Here is a 16,881-nt window from a genome sequence, read left to right as displayed (position 1 = left end):
AAGGTAAGAAATATATCTATCACTTCTCAGTGTTTCCCTGTGTCTCGTGTTTTGGGGCGCTTTGTTTGTTTGTCGTAAGAAAATGTAAGCCCTGGCCGGTAGCTCAGTAGGTGAGAGCGTCTTCCTGATACACCTAGGTTGTGGGTTCGATCCCCAGTCAGGACACAAACAGGAAGCAACCAAAGAATGCATAAATAAGTGGAACAAGAAATTGATGTTTCTCTCTCTCTCTCTCTCTCTCTCTCTCTCTCTCTCTCTCTTCCTCTTTCTCTAAAAAAACTTAACAAATAACCCAGCTGGCAGGAATCAGTGGTTGATCCTCAACCTATGAACCAGGAGGTCAAGGTTCAATTCCCAGCCAGGGCACATGCCCAGGTTGCGGGGTCCATCCCCAATGGGGTGCGTGCAGGGGAGAGCCAATCCATGATTCCCTCTCATCATTGATATTTCCATCGCTCTCTCCCTCTCCCTTCTTCTCTGAAATCAATAAAAAACACATTTAAAAAAACTTAATAACTAAATAAAAAGAAACTTTAATGTGAGATCTACTTTCTTACAAAAATTGTAAGTGCATGATCCAGGCACTGGGTTGTACAGCCGGTCTCCAGTACTTATACATCGTGCATAACTGACACTTTATACCTGCTGAACACACACTCAGCATTTTGCCTCCCTCCAGGCCCGGGAAGCCCCCACTCTATCCTCTGCTCCTATGAGCCTGAGTATCTTAGATACTTCATACGAGTGGAATCACGAAGCATTTGTCCTTCTGTGACTGGCTTATCCCACTTAGCATAAAGCTTGACAGGAAATGCGTAAGAGAGTTCTTCCAGCTGAGAGGACGGGATGTTCAACGCAGTCACGCGCTGCTTACAGGTTCCAGGCACTGTGTCCACCGTGACTTTGTCACCGTGCGGACATCACAGCACGCCCGTACACAGACCTCGATGGTGCAGCCTCAGCCATCTGGTAAACCACTGTCATATGTGCTGTCCGTTGTTGACTGAGACGTCGTTATCACGTTTAATTTCTGTATAAAAGTTAAAGGACAAAAGTATTGCCCTGGCGGAGTGGCTCAGTTGGTTAGAGCCTCGTCCCGTACAACAAAAGGTTGTGGGTTCGATTCCGAGTCAGGGCACATACGTCGGTTGCAGATTCCATCCCACATCGGGGCAAGTATGGAGGCAACCGATCATTATTTCTCTCTCACACATTGATGCCTCTCTCTCTCTCTCTCTCTCTCTCTCTCTCTCTCTCTCTCTCTCCCTTCCTCTCAAATCAACAAAAAAAATTTCTCAGATGAGGATTTTTTTAAAAGACAAATGTTTTAAAGCAACCATTTGTTAATAGATACACAATATAAAAAGGTATAAATGGTAACATTAAAAAAAAACTTGCCCGGCCAGTGTTGCTCAGTTGTTTGAGCATCAACCCATGAACCAAGAGGTCCCCAGTTCAATTTCTGGCCAGGACTTTGGGCTGAATCCTTAGCAGGGGGTATGCAGGAGGCAACCAATTAATGTTTCTCTCTCATCAATGTTTCTATCTCCCTCTCCCTCTCCATATCTCTCTCTCTCTCTCTCTCTCTCTCTCTCTCTCTCTCTCTGTCTCCAAATCAATAAAAATATATTTTTATAATTCTCTATAGGGTTGGGTGTTCTTACATTGACACTTATAATAGTAGACTGTCATATTGAGATATTTTATGATCTTGCTTTCTAGCATGCTGGAGCCGGGATTTGAATCTTATCTTCCTGTTTCTGGAACATATGTTTTTAACTATACACTCCAAATCCCCAAACCCACAAAGAAGAAAATAGAGAGAGAGGGACAAATTGTGGATTGGAGTAATTACTGACTTGTCCACCAGATCTGGGACTCCTATCTTATATCTCTCTGCCTCTTATTTAAAAAAACAAAATTCAGGCCCTAATTTGACTTAGCTTGGGATGAAGCTGGTTTCTAATATGATACAAACACAAATTTTCTCCTCTGTGTATGTGTGTGTTGTTGTTGCTGCTGCTGATTTTTAAACTATATCTTTTTATTGATTTCAGAGAGGAAGGGAGAGAGAGAGAGAGAAACATCAATGATGAGAGAGAATCATTGATTGGCTGCCTCCTGCACATCCCACACTGGGGATGGAACCTGAAACCTGGGCATGTGACCTGATTGGGAGTCATACGTCGACACTCAACTGCTGAGTCACATCAGCCAGGCTGCTGTTGCTGACTTTTATTCAGCTGGGTTTTTGTTCTTCAGTTCATAAAAGTAGGAGCTATGATGTCCACTTTTCAAATGAGGACGCTGAGGCCCTCAGCGGTCAGGTAACGCTCCTCTGGAAGGCGGAATGTGTGCAGGCTGCACGGGCCCACAATGCCCACCTGCGTCCCTGCACCTGTCTCCATGTCCCCTGCCCTGGTGAGGGCGCCCTCTGCTGCTCACCCAGAGAATTACTGGGATCATCGCACCTGTCTCCTCCCTCAGTCCATCTCTTGCAATCCACCCTATTTCACCACACACTGCTTCTTGACGCCTCCTTCCACTGTCACTCAGAGGCAAACCTTTCTCAAGATGTACATTCTCGCTACACAGGAACGATACATAGGAAATTGTTATTCACTAGAGGCCCGGTGCACGGATTCGTGCACCAGTGGGTCCCTCGGCCTGGCCTGTGCCCTCTCGCAATCCAGGACCCCTCGGGGGATGTCGGATAGCCAGTTTCGGCCCGATCCCCACAGGTCCGATCCAGACAGGAGGGAGCCTGATCCTGTGCATTGAGCGTCTGTCCCCTGGTGGTCGTCTGGTCATCATGGTCGCTTAGGCTTTTATATGGATAGATGTTATTATTAACAATGCTATCGTTACTATAATTATTATTTTCCCATCCCACTTTCTTCTTCTCTGATGGGGTGCCCGCCTCTTACCCTATCTATCTCACGCATGAGTCCGTCTTTAGACCAAGATCAGGGCTGCTTTGGTTCACAGCTCCAGGGCTCCCCCTGGTGGCCTGATGCATTGGGGTGGTGGGGTTTGGCCGGAGGGGCACAAAGACGGGTCTGTTGGTGGTCATGGTCCCACGAGGTTTACAGGTCCATAGAGATTCCAGGTGAGCATTCCTTGTGGTCTCCGGGCCTGATAAGCAGGCCTGATAAGGGAGGAGGGCCTGTTTTATGAGGGTACATTCCGGCTGTGCTGGGCAGTACCTTGCCCTGGGAGGGGCCGTGATGTGTTACTCTCGTGATAAGAAGGAACAAAGCGGGGTTCTGGTACTGTAAGCTCTGACAGTTCCGTTCTCTCTCTCTCTCTCTCTCTCTCTCTCTCTCTCTCTCTCTCCCTCCCTCTCTCTTTCTCTCTCTAATGCAAGTGCCTGACTCCAGCTTTGGTGGCCAAGGCATTCACATCAAAGGTGGCTTTCTGGAAAAAACACATTGCCAGCCACACAACTAGATAAGACCCCAGCCACTTCTCTCCATGAGGTTTTTTTTTTTTTTTTTTAATGTATTGATTGATTTTTAGAGAGATAGAAAGAAAGAAACATTGATTTGTTGTTCCACTTATTCGTACATTCGTTGGTTCATTCTTGTATGTGTTCTGACCAGGGATCAAACCTGCCACCCTGTCATATCAGGACAATGCGCTAACCACCTGAGTTACCTGGCCAGGCTCCGTTGCTTTACAGATCTTGGTTCATTTCAATAACTGACCATTTAGGCTACTTGTTGTTGCTGTTGTTTTTTCTTTCTCTTTGGTGCTTTAAATCCCTGCCCTATGTTTTAAATTTACCAATAAAAAAAAAAAAAACCTCTCTCTCTCTCTCTCTCTTTTCCTCTCTCCCCTCCTGTGACCTTGCTGTGTGGCCCCAAGTGTGCTGTGTAATTTCCAGGGCCGATAAGCAATAAACCTTTATTTTCTCAAGGTTTCCTGATGCTTATGGCAGAGGGTATCTTGTAATCATAATAAGAACCACGAGGGCTGGTCCAGCCACAGCACTGGTCATCAGGCAGCTCCAGAAGGAGATGAAGGGCTCCCTGAAGCTGTTCCCCAGGGTGTCTGTCACCTGCCCCATCGTGCATGTGGCTGAGGAGAGCTACCACATGCACTATGGACACGTCTTTCTGGAGGGAATCTTACCAGACAAAAGGGGTCCATTTTCCTGTGCAAATCAAGGGCCAATAAGGAGTTTTCAGCCAAGAAAGTGAAGACTTATTAAGGAGATGGCACCATGCCTGCAGTCACAGATGGCTCATGCTCAAAGACCTGGCTCCCCAATGGCTTCCAGGGGATGGATTATATAGGGGGGGAAATCATTCATCATGGTGACGAATAGAGTTAGGGTCATGGTCTCTACTAATTGGTTGGTGCTAGGGGAGGGATGATGGATCTCATTGCATCTGGTCCTGGCGTCAGTCATGGAGTTGTTCTGTCCAATTTCGAAAGGATTGGTTCTGTGGGGTCCTTCTGCTTTCCTGGGTCTGGAGCTAAAACTCAACCGAGGCCAAGCTATTATGTTTAGCTTGATTGAACTCTGTGTCTCAATCGTCAGTAGGCTCAAGACCTTGTTTCTAAGACTCCTGAATGCTGACTAGAAGGTTATTGTCCCGAGGGAGGTGTGTGAGTGAGTCAGGGTGCTAGGTGAGGCCAGTTTGAGTCAAAGGAAAAAAAAATCAAGAGAAAAAAGCCAAATGAGCCCTGTCTGGGTAGCTCAGCTGCTTAGAGCATCTTACTGATATGCCAAGGTTGCAGTTTAATCTCTGGTCATGGCACATACAGAAAGCAACCAATGAATGCATAACTAAGTGGAACTACAAATCGATGTGTTTCTCTCTCTCTCTCTCTCTCTCTCTCTCTCTCTCTCTCTCTCTCTCTCAATGAAAAAATAATAAAAAATTACTTTAGACAAAGGCCAGATGAAAGAAAATAGTGTCTGCATTGGTGACAGGAATCACTTCTCCACATGCATCGGACTTCTCAGCTTACAGATGTTCAGGGTCTGATGACATAGGAAGCCCACCATTGACTGAAGAGACAGAGTTTCAGGTGTTTGAAGTTGTGGGGGGGACCCAGGACGGGTGGGTCATGACCAGCTCTGGGGTCTGCTTGAGTGAAGAAGTGTGAGTCTCTGGAGCCTGAGGGATGTGCCAAGCCTGCAGTCACCTCCCAAGGGCACGGGCCTCATGAGGGTCTCATTGCATTAAACACTCAGATCCGCCCTGACCAGTTTGGCTCAGTGGATAGAGCGTCAGTCTGCGGACTGAAGGGTCCCAGGTTCGATTCCGGTCAAGGGCATGTACCTTGGTTGCGGGCACATCCCCAGTAAGGGGTGTGCAGGAGGCAGCAGATCGATGTTTCTCTCTCATGGATGTTTCTAACTCTCTATTCCTCTCCCTTCCTCTCTGTAAAAAAATCAATTAAGACAAACAAACAAGAAAATCCCACTCAGATTCATGCCATGGGCTGTGAATAAAACCAGCTTTGCCATCTTGGTCCTGGGTAAGTGGGCCCGCCATCAGAGGCCAGTACAGTCTGGATACCAGGGGGGGACGGGGGACATTTTTCTGCCATGACTTGGCACCAAGCTCTGTCTGATAGACAGAGATGCTCCATGTTGGGTGTTGCCAAATAGAGCCACTTAGCTGCTCTGCATGGCAGAGGTGGCTCATCTCCTCCCAGTCCCCCCCCCCCGGCCCCACCTTTTCCTTAATAATAAGGAAGCTAGACACACAGGGGAACCCCACAAAAAAGGCTGCACTCTCCAGCTTCCCCTGCAGGTAAGTGTGGCCGCATGACAACATTGTGGCCAATGAGATATACACGGAACTGTTGTGAGCCCTTCTCAGGAAGGGACCCTTCAGGGGAGTCATACCCACCCCTTCCTCCTCCCTCCTGTCTGGCACGTGAAAGTGCTGGTGGAGCTCGAGCAACCGTGTTGGATCAGGCGGTGGGAGCCACAGGGGTGCAGAGCAACCACACTGAAGGAGCCTGGCTTCCTTGTTATCACAAAGCTCCCGAACTCCCCGGGGGCTGCTCCCCACTAGAGTCCTTACATGATAGAGAAATCAATGACTGCCTTAAGACTGTCTTGTTTATTTTTTTTGTGTGTTTTTTTTCCAGCTGATTGCAACAAGACACGCCAAAAAAAAAACAATAAAAAAATTCCAGCGTCTTGTCCTTGTTCTGTTGTTTGGTATCTTCAAGTTTTCATAAAAGTGAGTTGGTGGTTATTGTTTTGTTTTTGTAACCAGGACAGAATAGTGTGAATACATAATAAATAAATAACTAAGTCAATAAAGGCAACACAAAGTCATAAAGATAAATGACTGGCTCCCCGGAGGCCCTCCTGCCCAGCCCCTCCCATCCGTGGTGCAGAGTCCAACCCTGGAGGTGGGAGGGCGATGGACACACAGCAGCTCTAGACCTGAGACACAGGTGGGTGCTGGTGCAGCAGAGGCGGATCCCAGGCTCTGGAGAGATCCCTCCACCGGGAGGACCCACGGGTGCTCATGCACCTTTCCAGACCTAGACGCAGCCCCTGGAGGGAGCTGGTCCTTGTGGGTAAGAGAAAGCAGAACTAACAGGGCTGGATGGGGGAGGTGAAGGGGACGGGGCCCTGGCCAGGACTTTCATGAGCTCACAAACCTGGACATACAGCCTCCCCCCCCCACCCCCCGCACCCACACACACAGAACTTTCCCCTGGGTGCCCCATCTTCCTGACCCCCTCCTCCACCTCTCCAACTGGGCCCCTTCCCAACCCCTCACCTGGAGGCCTGGAGCTGAGGCCTCAAGTATCTCTGCCTCCTCCATAGAACCAAGGCTTCGGGCTCACAAGCAGTAGATGATAACAGATCCCCAGCTCTGTCCACATCCACTCCACTGGATTTAGACACTAAATCAAAGTCTTGGGGGACTTTTATCCAGGACTGCTAAGGACTCCCTCTGGCTTCTACCCCGTGCTCAGGGCGACTGGGGCTGCAGTGGTGGCAGAGACCGCCCTCCTGGGGCTCACTTCCAGGGCCAGGTGCCCATCGGCCACCCTATCCCCTTAACCCAGAGTGGTGGGGACAGGAGAAGGGGGGCTCAGGAGGCTGGGGCAGCACCCAGGGGCCATCAGACCCAGGCTGGGGAGGAGGCGACATCAATGCTGAGAGTGGAGGGATGAGTAGAAGTCAGTCAGCAAAGAGGAAGTGGGGACCAGTGGGCCAGAAATGGGGAACAGCTCATGTGAAAGCCCGGTCAGGAGAGAGGGCGGTGGGTCAAGAGGGCTGTGTGTATGACTAGGACACACGGTGTGGAGGGATGCTATGGCTTCAGATGAATGAATGAATGGATGGATGGATGGATGGATGGATGGATGAGGGAGGGCATGGGGTGAGGGGGTGGGATAGATGGGATGGGAAAGGAGTCTCAATGAGTCCGAAAGACCAGCTCTCTCTCAGGGTGTCCCAAAAGCCACTCTGAGTTTGAACTTCATCACGAGAGAGCACTGGAAGCCATAGTAAGTATCTGAGCAGAGGGAGAGAGCAGGGCCACAGCTGGGCCTTTATAAGGATCTGCAGAACTGCCGTGTGAGGATGGATTGGAGGACACTTGGAAGTGCCCCAAGGAAGAGTCCAGGCTGGAAGACAAAGAGGAAAGAATGGACCAGGGTGGAGGCTGAGTGGATGGAGAGGAGAGGACAGGGTGTCTGTGGGTCATTCCCTGGATGATATAAATTATTCTCCGCACCCCTCCCCCCTCTCTTCCTCAGCAGGTCTGCTGGCATGTGGGATCTGCCAGGCCTCTGGCCAAGTCTCCATCATCTCATCCCCATGGATTGAGGGATTTGAGGCCCTCCTGGAACTTCAGAATGTCCCCGAGGGTGTGCAGGAATACAGCTGGCACCGGGGTGCAAACGACAGTGCAGACTCGATGATTGTCAGCTACCAACCTCCCTCCCATGCCTGGCAGCGTGGGCCCATGTACAGCAGCCGGGAGAACGTGACCGTGAAAGGCCACCTGGTGATCAAGGACTCTCAGTTAAACGACACGGGGAACTACACCGTGCGGGTGGACCTCGGCAGCGAGACCCAAAGAGCAACCGGCTGGCTGGAGATTCACGGTGAGTTGACAGGTCACCCCACTCGCTGAACCCGAGAGTTGGACCTGGTGGCTTTGGGAGTGGGGTGCCTTGGAGATCTTACCGCCCAAGTCTCCCACCCACCTCCGGACGACCCCGCGTGCCTTGGCAGATGGTAGCTTAGCTTCTCCCCACCAAGATGGGCCCCTCACTACCTTCACGGGCCTAGAGTTTCATTGTCAGTTAGGTATCTGTGAGTAGAGCAGCACAACAAATAGCCACCGGCTTAGCAGCTAAAAAAAAGAAGCACCCCATTTTTTAAAAATATATTTTTTTATCGAGAGGAAGGGAGAGGGAGAGATAGAAACATCAATGATGAGAGCGAATCACTGATCGGCTGCCTCCTACATGGCCCACATTGAGGATCGAGCCCACAACCTGGGCATGTGCCCTTGACCGGAATCGAACCCGGGATCCTTCAGTCCGTAGGCCAACACTCTAGCCACTGTGCCACACTAGCTAGGGCAACAACTCCATTTTTTTTTTTTTTTATTGCACAGTTTCTGTATCAAGATTTCAGGTGTGGCCCTAGCTGGTTTGGCTCAGTGGATAGACCGTTGGCCTGCAGACTAAAGAGTCTCAGGCTCTATTCCGGCCAAGGGCACATGCCCAGGTTGTGGGCTCAACCCCCCTCTCCCGGCCCCCTCCAGTAGGGAATGTGCAGGAGGAAGCCGATCAATAATTCTCTCTCATCATGGATGTTTCTATCTCTGTCTCTCTCCCTTCCTCTCTGAAATCAATAAAAAAATATATAGGAAAACGATTTCAGGCGTGGCTTCGCTAAGTCCTAGCCTCATAAATGTCGGCTCATAAATGCTGGCCCCATGGCTGTGTTCTCGAGTGTGGCTCAGTACACAGGCGTTTCACGTCTTGGTTGTTTGCTCCCTCAAGGTCAGCCAAACACTCTCTCTCTCTCTCTCTCTCTCTCTCTCTCTCTCTCTCTCGGCTACTAGGCAGCCTTATAGGACACAAGGTAATGATGGGCGTGACAGCCATCACCTTCACTATATTCTATATGTTAGTCACAGGTCCCAGCTGTATATATTGCATGGCCTTGGGACTTTGTCTTCCCTCTGTGATCCTCAGCCTTCTCATCTGTAGAATGGGAGTAGCATACACACCTGTGGTCTGTCGTAAAGTTGGAGGGAGCACTGGTACAAGAAATGGGACTCAGAGCAACTATGACGGAGAGTCCAAATACCACCTCTCCCTGTGAATTCCACTCATGGCTCTCCAGGTGGGGATGTCCCGATTTGGGGGTTCAGAAACAACCCTTCGGCCACATGCTTATGCCAAGAACTGGCCACGATTGCAGGGTATGCCACAGCAAAGGCTCAGTGCAGAGGATGATGGGCCCAGGCAGGCACCCCCATCTCGGCCGCCTTGTGCCCACTCCCTACTTTTCTGTCCCTCTTAGTTCCAGGGGTGCTCTCCTGCCAAGACCCCAGACACTCCCCCGCCCTGATTTTACAACTCTTGCTTTCTCCCCAACATACCCCACACCCCCTCCCCCTTGGAGACAAAGCAGGGCTTGGGGAGGCAGACCCCATCTCTAATCTTCCCCTCTTCACACAGAGTGGGAAGGCGATCCCGGCATCTCGGCCAACACCACTTCCGTGGTGGAGTACAGGGACCCCATGGCCGTCTTCTGCCACACCAATGTCACCGACGCCACCAGAATCCAGTGGTATGTGAATGCCTTAAATGTGTCCAGCAATGAGCAGATGACGATTTCGCCAGACTGCAAGACCCTCACCCTCCACCAGCTCAGCCGCTATGACTTCACAATTCGGTGTGGCATAGAGAACGTCTTAGGGTTGCCTCAGAAAAGTGACATCATCTCTCCGAAGGTGTTCTGTAAGTGTTCTGGGGGGTCATGAGTGTGACGCCAGGGCTGGGCTCCGGGCCTTCCAGGGGCGTCGGGGTAAGACGGGCAGAACCGGAGAAAGGTAATAGCATCCTGAGCCAGCCTGCAGTCCAGCTGGATCTGGGTTCAAACCCCAGCCCTGGATCTTCACGGAGAAGACAATTTCCGACCTTCATTCATTGTTTACTAGTTGGAGGTTTGAACCAGACCCCAGGCCCCAGGTGCCAGGGGCTACAGCTGCTCAGGGAAACACCACACCCCCCCCCTCCGGGGGGCTATAGGGGGACTTGCTTAACCTTTTTGTAGGCCAATAGAAGACTGTTAAATCCCCAGTCCTCTCCTCTGAGCCTCATCTTCCTCATCCATAAAATGGATCCATCCCGTGGGTTGCCTTGGGCATGAAGTGACTGTGTAAAGTATTTAGAGTGGTGCCTGGCATGCAGCGGGCATGATGTGTCTGTTTCTACTCTAAACCTATTTTATTTACTTATGTATTTGTTTGTTTAGTTGTTTTAAAATATATTTTTATTGATTTCAGAGAGGAAATGAGAGGGAGAGAGAGAAACATCAATGATGAGAGAGAATCATTGATTGGCTGCCTCCTGCACCCTCCCTACTGGGGACTGAGCCTGCAGCCCAGGCATATGATATGCCTTTGACCAGAACCGGATGGTGACCTCCTGGTTCATAGGTCGACACTCAACCACTGAGCCACGCCAGCCAGGCTACACCTATTTTATGAGGACGTAAAGGGCTACCACAGGACTGGCCCATAGTGTACATGCTTCATCACGGAAGACATTATTATTGTTGTTGCTGTTGTTGGCCCAGCTGCCTTGCCTGGGGGCAGGTCTAGGGGCCTGCTCAGGGTGCAGAGTGGGGTTCCTCCAGCTGGGGGAGGATTTTGTGTGGACTGAGGGAAGGAGACAGGGCCCCAGGAGGTCAGACACTTAGCCCCCGTCTCCGCAGATGGACCCGACAGCGTGCTGCTGAGGACCAAGCCCTCCAAGTTCAGCAGCGTTCTGGCCGTTGAGGTCGGCTCCGAGGTGGAGCTGGACTGCACCTCCACCTCCTCCCCGGGGCCCACGTACCGCTGGATCCACAACGGCTCCTTCGTTCACTCGGGGCCGAGCCTCAGCTTCCCACGTCTGACCTGGGAGCAGATGGGCAGGTACAGGTGCATCGTGGAGAACCCAGTGGCCCAGTTGAGATTCTACAGGGACATCCGGATCCAGAGGCCCCGTAAGTGCAGCGGCTACCCCTCCGGGGCTCACACACTCCACGTCTTCCCACCCCCAGGCCTTTGCCTAGCGAGTGCCCATCCTCAACGGTGCCATCGCCACCTGGCCAGGCCCTGCTCCCAACAGTTGGGTGACGTCCTCCCATCCTCTGAGGTCAGAGCCCAAAGCTGCCTCCTCTAGGAAGCCCCCAGAGTCCTCAGATCCGAGTTTTTCTTTTTCTTTGTTTTATTTTTTAACTAGAGGCCCGGTGCATGATTTCGTGCACCAGTGGGGTACCTCGGCCTGGCCTGCAGGATTAGGCCAAAACCGGCTCTCCGACATCCCTTGAGGGGTCCCGGATTGCAAGCAGGCACAGGCCAGGCTGGGGGACCCCATCAGTGCACAATTGGGGCCAGGGAGGAACGCAGGAGGTTGGCCAGCTGGGGAGAGACCATGGGAGGGCTCCAAGGTATGTCCGACCCATCTCACTCAGTCCTGATCAGCCGGACCCCAGCAGCAAGCTAACCTATCAGTCGAAGTGTCTGCCCCCTGGTGGTCAGTGCACGTCATAGTGAAAGGTTGAGTGGCCTTAGCATATCATTAGCATATTACACTTTGGTTGAATGGACGACTGGACACTTAGCATATTAGGCTTTTATTATATAGGATGCATTTGTATTAATTTCAGAGGGGAAGGAAGAGGGAGAGAGAGAGATAGAAACATCAATGTTGAGAGAGAATCATTGATCGGCTGCCTCCTACACTCCCCCTACTGGGGATCAAGCCCGCAACCCAGGCATGTGCCCTTGACCGGAATTGAACCGGGGACCCTTCAGTCCGTAGGCTGATGCTCTATCCACTGAGCAAAACTGGCTGGGGCAGACCCGCTTTGATGTGAATTCCAGGAAGATAAAGGTCCGTGGACATTGGCTGAGCACACACTCTGTGCCAGCCACCCTTCCGACCTGGGTGAGCCTCACAGACTCCCTCCGGAGCAGGTGCCTGTTGCGCACATCGCCTCCATTGTACAGGCGAGAAAATCGAGGCTCGGGGAGCTGGGGAGCTGGGGTGCTTTACTCAAGGTTCCAGTTCTAGTCAGCCAAGGAGCAGGATTCAAACCCTGGCAGTCTGGCCACACAGCCCTTGCCCTCCACCATCCCCCTCCCCCCCCCACAACCCCTGCTCCCCAGACTGCCTCCACAATGAGGGAAGTGGGAAGATGAGGGGAAGTGGTGCAGAGAAAGGAGATGTTCGCCACGGTAATGGTGTCTGAAGCGTGGCTTTTATAGCAGACACAACACGGGTCCGTGGCTGCCTGTCGCCACTAAGCCAACACACAGAGGCAAGGTTGAATCCTTTAGGAGCATTTATTAATCAGACTAGAGGCCCGGTGCACAAATTTGTGCACCGGTGGGATCCCTCAGCCTCCTGGCCTGCAGGGATGGGGCCAAAACCGGCTCTCCGACATCCCCCGAGGGGTCCCGGGTTGTGAGAGGGTGCAGGTATATGGTTGCTGCTCAGTGAATATTTGCACCATCTGTGCAACGAGCGCGTGACCCTGTGTCCCCAGCACGTCCTCGCCCTCTCACCCTCTGTCACCTTCCGTGGTCTGTTCTTCTCCAGAGCACGCATTGCTCCTGCAGTGACGTGAGGCATCTCTTTGCTTCATTTCCCAGCTACAATGTCAGCCCCGTAAGGGCAGAACATTTGTTCTGATCACTGTTGAATCCCTACCACCCGGAACAGGGCTTTGCACACAGCAGGTCCTAACACATCTTTGGAGAACAGGCGTGTGAGTGAGTGAAGGGATGACTGAATGGCGGTCCCGACCCCCACATATCCTCTCCTTCCAGGGACCATCCCGGAAATCAGGACGGGTTTCTACCTCTCGGGGCCCTTGGTGGTGTTCTTCATCGGGATGACAGTCCTGGGCGGAGTCTACCTCTGCGGAGTCCTGATCTACTTTCTCATCACTCGTTTCTCCACCAGGTACCTGTCGCTCGGGGTCAAGGGTGGGGCACTGGTTGGGGTCTGGGACTCAGAAGCCAGCACCCCCTGGAGTGGGGGTGGCAGAGCGAAGGGGAAAGGGACAAGCCAGGAACTGGGTTGTCAGGGACCCTACAGGGCAGACACACAGGTCTTTTTTTTCTTTTAATATATATTTTTATTGATTTCAGAGAGGAAGGGAGAGGGGGAGAGAGAGAGAAACATCAATGATGAGAGAGAATCATCAGTTGACTGCCTCCAGCATGCCCGCTACCCAGGCATGTGCTCTTGGCCAGAATCGAAGCTGGGACCCTTCAGTCCGCAGGCCATCGCTCTATCCACTGAGCCAAACCAGCTAGGGCTAGATAATTTCTATAAATCATCTTCTGTAGTGCCCGGCATATAATAGGTGTGAAATAAATCATCATCACCATCATCGTCGTCATCATCAGTCATTTCTCTCCACTAATACCCAGCAGCGAATATTCTAGCAGCCGATGGCCACGCCACTAGTCTTGGGCTGACTTGTTTGCTGTGCGCAACAGGAAATATTTTGCTTTCGAACAAGAAAACTAGGTTTATTTGCGTGACGCTTATGAATCTGTGCAGTTTATTCGGTGTCTGGTAAGTTAATGTTCAAGAAAAAATATTAATTTTTATTAAAATGTTCTGTTTTTTTATGTGAACACGACTCGTGTATTTCAGCCCTTTGTGTCCAGCATGTCTCTATAGACATACACCTGCGCTTCTATGAAAAATGAAGCTTTTGGGTTTTTTTTTGTGGCCCACAGACACCCATGTTATTTAGCCTTTGAGTTTGACACGCTTGGTGTAGAGGTTTAGCCCCCAGATTCATCACCTCCTGCTCCTGGGGGCTCTCGCCGGGGAGGGCCTGGGAGACAAAGCTGCCTCCTCATCCACCCAGGACTCTCTTGCTTTCTCTCCGTTTCCTATGGACCTGAGATGTGACTTCTTCCCTGGTTTCTCCCCACAGGACAAGCCGGGCTATATAAGTGTCCACCTCAGACCTGGAGGACAAGACCAGATGAGCAAGGAGGTGAGGGGGGCAGGGGAGTAATGAAGGGGAGAGTGTCGTCCCAGGGGAGGGCTCGGCTATGGGGGCTGGTAATCACCGGGGACCCATGAAGAGAGGGAGCAGCCATAGTCACACTGCGGCCGGGGAGACGCAGGCTCCTGGAGAAGGTCTGGAGGCCCCACCTGGGACCTGGGATGGGACATCACGGACAGCATGGCCATTGGCTGCTGCCTCTGTCCATCAGAGCTGGCCGATGGGCTGCAGGCTGGGGCGGGGCCCTGCGGCGAGCTCTGTGTTCTAATTCCAATGCCTCTTCCCCGCCCGCAAATGTGCTTCTAAGGTCCCCACTTTTTTGAACCCGAAGCCATGGACCATCAGAGACGCTGCAAAGATGCCCCAACTCAGTATTGACGGTGGGGACCATCGGTGGCACCAGCATCAGCATCAGCATCTCTATAATCACCACTGTCGTCATTCATGGGCACAGCCTATGAATGCTTCGATGGGGCACAGCGCATGTTGAGCTAATCTGTGGCCTGTTAGGAACCGCGCTGGGGAAAGGTGCCTACTAAGCGCCGACAACGCTCACACCCTGACAAGTTAGCAATGTGTAATGCAAAGCAGTATCTGATAGGACCGCCGTCATTTAAAAGTATAGATTCATTTATTAAGACAGATATAGTAGGTACGGTATGTATGTGTGTGTTTCCCAGTTTTACATGTACACACACATATATACACACCTGTACGAAAATTGTGGAAAATGTTAACCAAGACCAGTGCTATCTCTTCGTGGCCTTCTTTACACGCCACTGTATATTCTAAGGTGTTTTGTTGTCTTTTTTTTTCTCGCAAAGTGTGTACATTGCATTTATAATCAGAAAATAACCAATAAAGTTAAGACAGCATGAAGTGAGTTCAGATCCCGTGATGCCATTTCTGGAACTTGCTTTCTGAGCTGTCTTTGTGGATGTGCCCACAAGTATCTAAACAAATTTGTTCATCCCTATGGCACTTACAACCGAAGAAGGAAAGAAAGAAAGAAAGAAAGAAAGAAAGAAAGAAAGAAAGAAAGAAAGAAAGAGAGAGAGAGAGAAAGAAAGAAAGAAAGAAAGAAAGAAAGAAAGAAAGAAAGAAAGAAAGAAAGAAAGAAAGAGGAGCCCTGGCCGGTGTGGCTCCATTGATTGGGCAGCATCCTGTGATCTGAAAAGTTGTAAGTTTAATTCCAGGCCAGGACACATGCCTGGGTTGTGGGCTTGACCCCAGGGTGTGCAGGAGGCAGCCAATTGATGTTTCTCTCTCACATCAATGCTTCTCTCTCCCCTCTCCCTCTCCCTTCCTCTCTCTCTAAAAAAAAAATCAAAGAAGGAAGGAAGGAAGGAAGGAAGGAAGGAAGGAAGGAAGGAGAAGGGAAGGGAAGGGAAGGGAAGGGAAGGGAAGGGAAGGGAAGGGAAGGGAAGGGAAGGGAAGGGAAGGAAGAATAAGAGAGAGAGAGAGAAAGAGACAGACAGACAGACAGACAGAGAGACTCCTCCCTGGCTGAATGTATAGAAGTGTGGATGGCCAGCCTAGCAGCTGCTGTTGGAATGTTCACAGACTTAAAACAGTGCCTAGACCCAAGGCAACCCCTTTGACCCAGGGAGTCTTTCTTTCTTTCTTTCTTTCTTTCTTTCTTTCTTTCTTTCTTTCTTTCTTTCTTTCTTTCTTCCTTCCTTCCTTCCTTCCTTCCTTCCTTCCTTTCTTTCTTTCTTTCTTTCTTTCTTTCTTTCTTTCTTTCTTTCTTTCTTTCTCTTTCCTCTTCCCTTCCTCTCTCCCTCTTTCCCTCCTGTCCTTCCCTCCTGCCCTCCCTCTTTTTGTCGGTCTTCTGTTGAAGACCGCCTTGTGGCCTCGAGCAGCTCACCGGCGCCTCCTCTGTGCCTGGGGACAGCACTGACCCTCTCAGGCATCCCGGTGAGGACTGAGTGAGACAGGATAGATGGAGGCCTGATGCATGGAGGCCCTGAGCAAATGCACTGGTTTCCTAGGGCTGCTGGGTGGCTTGAAACCGTGGAAACGAGTTCTCTCACAGTCCTGGAGGCTGGAAGACCCACATCAAGGCTTCAGCAGGGGCCACGGTCCCCTGGAGGGCTCCCAGGAAGAGTCCCTCCTCGCCTCTTCTGGCCTCCTCAGCCTTCCTGGCTCTGCAGCATCACCACTCCAATCTCGGACTCCATCGTCACGTGGGCTTTCCCCTACCTGTGTCTCTGTGTCCAAATTCCCTTCTTTGTGTGTGTGTTGGAGAGGGGGGCACATTGTTTGCTGGATTTAGGCTCTCATCTAATCCAGTCGGACCTCATAATAACTTGATTGCATCTACAAAGACCCTATCTATACTAATAAAAGGGTAATATGCTCATTAGACTGGACGTCTTCCAGACATCCTTCTGGACAAAGCCATAGTGGCAGGGGCCGAGGCAGAGGCAGTTAGGGGCAATCAGGCCAGCAGGGGAGAGCAGTTAGGGGCAATCAGGCCAACAGGGAAGAGCGGTTAGGGGCGATCAGGCAAGCAGGGGAGAGCGGTTAGGGGCGATCAGGCCAGCAGGGGAGAGTGGTTAGGGGCGATCAGGCAGGCAGGCAGGTGAGCAGTTAGGAGCCTGTGGTCCCAGATTGCGAGA

General features: G+C 51.2%; 1 protein-coding gene across 1 annotated transcript; it reads left to right on the top strand.

Annotated features, from left to right (window-relative positions):
* Positions 1-6,503: 6,503 nt before the first annotated feature.
* On the top strand, positions 6,504-16,188 carry CEACAM18 (CEA cell adhesion molecule 18; the record flags this gene model as incomplete). Its single annotated transcript, XM_081107362.1, has 6 exons — positions 6,504-6,555; positions 7,750-8,100; positions 9,694-9,975; positions 10,955-11,227; positions 13,059-13,194; positions 16,101-16,188. The coding sequence occupies 6 exons, from the start codon at positions 6,504-6,506 to the stop codon at positions 16,186-16,188; spliced, it is 1,182 nt and encodes a 393-aa protein (XP_080963488.1).
* Between the last annotated feature and the right edge of the window lie 693 nt (positions 16,189-16,881).

The sequence above is a fragment of the Myotis nattereri genome, assembly GCF_964212035.1.
Source record: "Myotis nattereri genome assembly, chromosome: 15".
Classification (NCBI taxonomy): domain Eukaryota; kingdom Metazoa; phylum Chordata; class Mammalia; order Chiroptera; family Vespertilionidae; genus Myotis; species Myotis nattereri.
The sequence above is the reverse complement of the archived record's forward strand: the minus strand, read 5'-3'. Positions and strand labels throughout refer to the sequence as shown.